This window comes from Phoenix dactylifera, chromosome 8, assembly GCF_051530095.1.
Source record: "Phoenix dactylifera cultivar Ajwa chromosome 8, Ajwa_hap1_PhDact_Kaust_v1.1, whole genome shotgun sequence".
Lineage (NCBI taxonomy): Eukaryota > Viridiplantae > Streptophyta > Magnoliopsida > Arecales > Arecaceae > Phoenix > Phoenix dactylifera.
In genome coordinates, this window is record NC_143197.1 from 9,381,990 (window position 1) to 9,388,680 (window position 6,691).

The window sequence follows — 6,691 nt, forward strand, 5'->3', positions numbered from 1 at the left end:
ATCTAAATTTACTTTAGTTGATGCTGCTTTTAGAAAGGGATATAGCAAACAAATAGCAGTGCAGCTAACGCAATCTAGCTTTTGGGCTCATCTACCACACGTATGAAAACATCCAGAAAATATTATTTGCCATCTTGGAGACAAGTACTGTAGCGCTACTAAATGCTTGCGGATGCTTACAGCGACCCTCTCTGCGGTTGGAACGGACGAACATGTGATGAGGACCGACAAACATCAAAAAATGGAACAGTTTGTGGCCCACGGTACGTGACCATGGATTTCACATGCCCTGTGCGCAGCTTCCCAGCTGCTCTCTTAGCCCCAAATACAATTATATATATAGCCTGCGCCAATTAAACTCCTTTACTTCATCATTAATATTTATATTAAATAGTAAATTAAATGGTGTCGCGGTGGACATAATTTATCGGACAAGTTTTTACTTGACATTGGATTATTCTTCTCCTTTATTTTTATTTTTTATTTTTACTGAAGTAGATATATCATACACAGACGGGTACGAATGCATCTAAAAATGTCAAAAGATAATAAGTCCCGAAGTGCACCGAATAATTTTCTCTCTCAGCCAAAAGGTCTTTTTAGGATAGTTAGCCACAAAAAAAATTACCCACTTTGCTGCTCCATTAGCTTCATGGTACACATGCTTTGCTTGAAAGGCCATCCCCCACTCACCATCATTCGGATATTTTTGAGCAGCAGGTAGTTGTCGCCCACCTCATTCATACTTTGTTGTATCGAGCTAATAATTGTAGTTGAGTTGCCTTCCAACACTATAGCATATACTTGCAATAAGCGCCGGACATAACTTAAATCGGATGAGGCTGCCCGCAAGTCCGCCCCAAATTCTTCTCCATTACTTTATAGATTGGTTTTTACGCCTTCCGCACAAACCATCACCATTCATGCTTTGGGATATGTGATAACGGGACGATTAGACACGTGATCATACCAAAGACCAAGCGTGATCCTCGATTTACCTTGACTACCAATCACCTTATGCCACGTCCTATGCCATCAGTGCAAGGTGAGGTTTTGGTAAGACAATCTGAAAATATACCCACAACCTTCGAGTCTTCCCCTACCTACCAAACCCAAACGGGAACCGATTTCGGAGCACGTGATCTCGTGACTCTCTCGCTCGCCACGGGCCCACGGCGCCACGCCCTTCTACTCCTCACCCCCTTCCAAATCCAAACAGGAAACGATCGCATCTCGGTGGATAAAAACCACGGAAACTGAGATAAAACCACAGAACCAAACAAACAACCAAGAGAAAAAAAGATAAAAAGGAACCATGATGTCCTACGGCGACGGGCAAGAAACCATGAGGTCGCTCCTCCGCTTCTCCGTCCTCCTCCTGCTCTCCCTCTCCCTCGCCTCCTCCTCCTCCTCCGCGGTAACCTCCTCCACCTCCGATGACACGAAGCCGAGCGCCTACGAGGTGCTGGAGTCGTATAACTTTCCCATCGGGCTCCTCCCCAAGGGCTGCTCCGGCTACGACCTCGACCCGGACACCGGCGACTTCTCGGCCTACTTCAACAACACCTGCAGCTTCTCCCTGGAGGGCTCCTACCAGCTCCGCTACCAGCCCACCATCTCCGGCCACATCTCCGCCGGCCGCCTCTCCGACCTCCGCGGCGTCAGCGTCAAGATCCTTCTCTTCTGGATCAACATCATCGAGGTCTCCCTCCACAACGACGAGCTTGAGTTCTCCGTCGGCATCGCCTCCGCTGACTTCCCCATCGACAACTTCTTCGAGTGCCCCCAGTGCGGCTGCGGCCTCGATTGCGTCACGGCCAACGACGGAGCTGCGTCTTCTTCTCCTTTTCGAATCAAATTGAGGGGTGCCTGGCCCTTCTGATCCCATCGCATAGTTAGTTGATGTTGGTAAAACTCGTTACTCTGTTACTGTTTAATCGGAGTTTTTATGATTTCTCGAAATATCAGCGAGAAATTTCTATAATTTCTCTTATGTTTTAACTATATGGACATGGATTAGCTAGGGTTTCGAAATGGCCCTTTTAATATCTCTCTCTTTTAGTTCGATTATTGAGCTATATGGTTGTCGGAGTTAGTGAAGCAATCATATATTATCTAGTTAAATAATTTAAGTTATATGGTTCTCTGTTGTCGGTCGGAAGCTCTTTGGACTTTGGAGTCCAATGGCGAAGCTCTTTTGTGATGTTATCTTTGATTATCCGCGGTTTGGTGGTTCTTGAACTGTGTTGCTAACATATCTTCTGTTTGTTTTGCGGTGAAATGTGGAATGATTCTTCTGTAATGTAGCGTATTATTTTTTGGTGCTTAGTATATGGTTTAGTAGTTGGCATTTTTTAGTAGATGGATGTATTGTGGTTTGTATGCACCTGATTAACTCTGTGCTTATTGGGGTCCCACAAAGAGAGGAAGAGGTTGGGTTTTCTTGATGTCAGATTTCGAGTAAGTATTTGTTGGGAAGAGAAGTGAGGCTGATCAGCTTGGTAAAAACCCTTATCAGAAGATTATATGTCCACTTTTTATTGATTCCTTTTGGGCTTCCTGTTAACATGGAGGACTGTTGAGTGATAGTGGATGAGTAGGAATATGCATGTTCCTACATAGTATAAAAGCCATGAGGAGCAAATTTAGAAAACCATGTCGTGGATGGGTGGAGAGTGAGAGAGGTTAGGGAAGAGAAGGGCATTTAGCATTTAGCAGCAAAGGGTGGGAAGTGAAAGGGCCTTTCTTCAGTTAAGTTCTTGTACCACGGGTGGTGTTATTGGTGTGGTTAGATGGATAGGGTATGGAGTTTTGCATTTCCATTTGAAATATGCTTCTTCTTGTGGCAGGGTGTCAAAATTTGGACCATTTTCTTGCATATGGAATTTTGTTTAATAGGATGGTTTCAACAATGCTTGTGATGTCTATTACTAGCAGGATTGAAACATTCCCCACCTTTTGCCTCATTGTTGGTTCACCTGGTGGTTCCATGAGGTTTCATAAATTTCTTCCGTCTCCAAGAATTGTTAAAGTTGAACTCCATGTCCTTAAGATATATAATTTAGCTTTCTTAATTTATACAAAGTTCAAGATGGGTTGGCATCTAATTTGCTGTAAAGAAACTAAAGATTATAGGTGATTGGTTGATTCGTGGACGGCTTGATTACCCATATTTGACAGTATATGAAAAAAAAAAAAAACTCGTTAGGATACCCGTTTTATATTATTAGGATTGATTGTAGTTTTTGTGGTGAAAATTTGGGAACTTTTTGCTGTCTTTGAAAGTCCTCAATCTTGGCTCAACTAGCTCACAGTGTCTGTGAGAAATCTCACCCTAAATCATCAACAGCCACCTGATTAGATTTTTCACCTCCCTTTTGGTATATGCATGCCTTCCATAGCACCTAAGCTTGAAATGTTACCATATTTCTGTTTATTGTCTCTTGGACTGTTTTGTTCTATCAAGTTTCTTGACTATCTTGCTTTTGTAATCAACTGCACTATGAGGGAGGTATTTTCATCTAATCACAATGAACGAAAGGCAATGATTTTCTTAGCGTGCAAGTTATCAAAGGATGTATTCAGTTATATCAAATCAAGGATTCTGTTAACTTCAGGCATGCCTCAAAGATCTTCTTTACATCGTCCTCTCTTTCTATATGCACCTTCACATCCTGACATGGAGATAAGCTTGATTCTCTCCCTCTCTCTCTCTCTCTCTCTCTCTCTCTCTCTGAGCTACAAAATATCCAACTCTGTAAATTGGTAGGCTTGCATGGAGATTTCCTACTTGATCCCTTGAGTTATAAATCTTTTAAACATTTTGGCCATTTTATTCAAGGAAATCTAGCGATTCTAGCAATCATTTACACTCCTTTAGACCATTTAACATTGTAAGGGTCAGTGATGCATAGCTTCAATTGGCTAATATCCACCAAAAAGATAGCCCTCTAGATGTGATCTAGAATCCTGAAAGAAAACATAGATTTCTTGGTATGTGGATTTCCAACATTTGAAAGACGGCTATAAATATTAGATAGATTATATTGCGTAGATCATGGTAAATTAATGTAAATCTTCCCTTACACTGTTAGATCATTGAACTTATTCATCTATATTCTTCTCGAGTAAAGCTCTTTGGGTATATATATGTATTATATCAACCTTTTCTCCACTGATTCTATCTCCCTGTCTACTCTGAATATGCTTGTCATCCAAAACAATTTTGTTCTTTTGGATTCCATAATTTTTAACTTCTTCATCACTATCTTTGGTTACAAAACCATGATACTTCTGCTCTTTTTAGTGCCGTATTAGCTTACCTGCAGAGCTACCCTATCAACAACATTACACTGTTTTGACTCTTATTCTCCAGCTACTTGGTACTTCTCACTGGTTGTGACTGCTCTTCATGAGGCATCCTTGAGCATTTCCTTGATCCTTCTTTTTCTTGTAGATTGGCTACCTAATAAACATACATGCCTGCACCTATTTGCTGCAAATGGCTTCGTATGTGCAAGCATGTGGATGTTTTGCATGTCAACGGCATGCATTCTTCTATCCTTATACGAGGAAGCATGTGGATTGCATATTGTAAGAGTTTGTAGACTTTGGAGTGTTTATCTAGGGCATTTCCTTTGTTATTGCATTAGCTTGAATCTTGATCTTATGCGTTGGGAAAGTTGCATTATATTTGTTACTTGCTCCGTAAATTTCATGTAACATTTTAGAGAAGATATATGTTGTTTGTTTCATCAATTATTGCAACTGACATAACAAGGTGATCACCAAGTACTTCTTTGGATAGTAGAGCTGTTAGGCGATCTTGATGTTACATTTGTTGCATCAAGGTTTGACAAAATCAACTATATCAAGAAGATACAATTTAGTATGGATGATGCATCTTACTAAATGAGTAATGTCTTCTATAGCGGGTTGTGCAAATGCATCAGTTTATATTGTGAGGTTTAGCAAACATCTGTTTTCACAACCCATGTTTTTTTTTCTTCTGAACAACATATTTTTTGGGGACAACCCATGTTACAAATGAGAGGGGCCACTGGAGGAAAGCATCTTGTGTTGAGCTGGGAGGAGTTTGCTGTGAGAAAAGGATGGTGAGCTGGTGACAATGTCTGTTGAAAATTTGTTCATCAACCTGTTCTGAGGTAATAGTGAAGACTGGGCTTGTTTTAATATTCTGCATGCCCAAGGAGGAAGAGAACTCTCTGAGGACAACAGGATGAGAGAAAAGTATATGAGATACTCATGGCAAACAACACCATCCCCTAATTTACTTGTTCGAGTTATCGAACTATTGTTGACGGATAAACAATTTGAGGAAGAATGTGCTTACTGATTTACAAGACTCAACTAACCTATACTTAATCCATATAAGTGATCTGAGGAAAAGAATACTCTAATTTGAGCTTCATTACTATAAATATTCTATAAATGCATGTATGCTAATAGCGGAAGGGGTGGAAATCATGTCAATGATAGAACAAGGGACCTAAAGGTTTCTCTGCTTCCGGGACCTGATATTACATGCAATACTGCTCAAGGTGTACATTTAACCGAGTTTAATTTTTTTCCTACTGGCCAGTCATCATGTTTGGACTCTTTGAATACCTATTTTTCTTCCTCTAATATTCTCTATTTAAGGCTACACGCTTATTCCTATCATGGTTGACGTCTCTGTTGTCATATTCTAGATCTGAAGATATTAAGATATTCTAGGGACAGGTATATACGCATCTTACCTGTATCCTTTTTCTTCCCGTCAATTCACCCTATTTGGACTCATTCAACACCTTTTTTCTTCTGTCAATGTTTTCTATTTAATGCTACGTGCTTATCACCTACCATGGTCGATGTCTGTTGTCAAATTCATGATATGAAGATATTGCAGGGCCAGATGCCATATACATGTTATAATTAGCTCCAGAAAAATTATACCCCATGTTTAAGAGGATGGTTTCAACATAGCTTGTGATGTCTATTACTAGCAGGATTGAAACATTCCCCGCCTTTTGCCTCATTGTTGGTTCACCTGGTGGTTTCATGAGGTTTCATAAATTTCTTCCTTCTCCAAGAATTGTTAAAGTTGAACTCCATTTCCTTAATATATATAATTTAGCTTTCTTAATTTATGCACAGTTCAAGATGGGTTGGCATCTAATTTGCTGTAAAGAATCTAAAGATTATAGGTGATTGGTATATTCGTGGATGGCTTGATTATCCATATTTGACAGTATATGAAAAAAAAATAAACTTGTTAAAATACCCGTTTTATATTATTAGGATTAATTGTAGTTTTTGTAGTGAAAATTTGGGAATTTTTTGCCGTCTTTGAAAGTCCTCAATCTTGGCTCAAGTAGCTCACAATGTCTGTAGGAAATCTCACCCTAAGTCATCAACAGCCACCTGATTAGATTTTTCACCTCCCTTTTGGTATATGCATGCCTTCCATAGCACCTAAGCTTGAAATGTAACCATATTTCTGTTTATTGTCTCTTGGACTGTTTCGTTCTATCAAGTTTCTTGTCTATCTTGCTTTTGTAATTAACTGCACTATGAGGGAGGTATTTTCATCTAATCACAATGAATAAAAGGCAATGATTTTCTTAGCGTGCAAGTTGTCAAAGGATGTATTCAGTTATATCAAATCAAAGATTCTGTTAACTTCAGGCAT

At 39.8% G+C, this 6,691-nt stretch overlaps 1 protein-coding gene across 1 annotated transcript; it reads left to right on the forward strand.

Moving 5' to 3' along the window:
• The first annotated feature begins 1,218 nt into the window (after positions 1-1,218).
• Positions 1,219-2,136, forward strand: LOC103703624 (uncharacterized protein At5g01610-like). Its single transcript, XM_008786537.5, has one exon. It carries the CDS (start codon positions 1,316-1,318, stop codon positions 1,880-1,882), a length of 567 nt encoding a protein of 188 aa, XP_008784759.3. The 5' UTR covers positions 1,219-1,315; the 3' UTR covers positions 1,883-2,136.
• Positions 2,137-6,691: the final 4,555 nt, after the last annotated feature.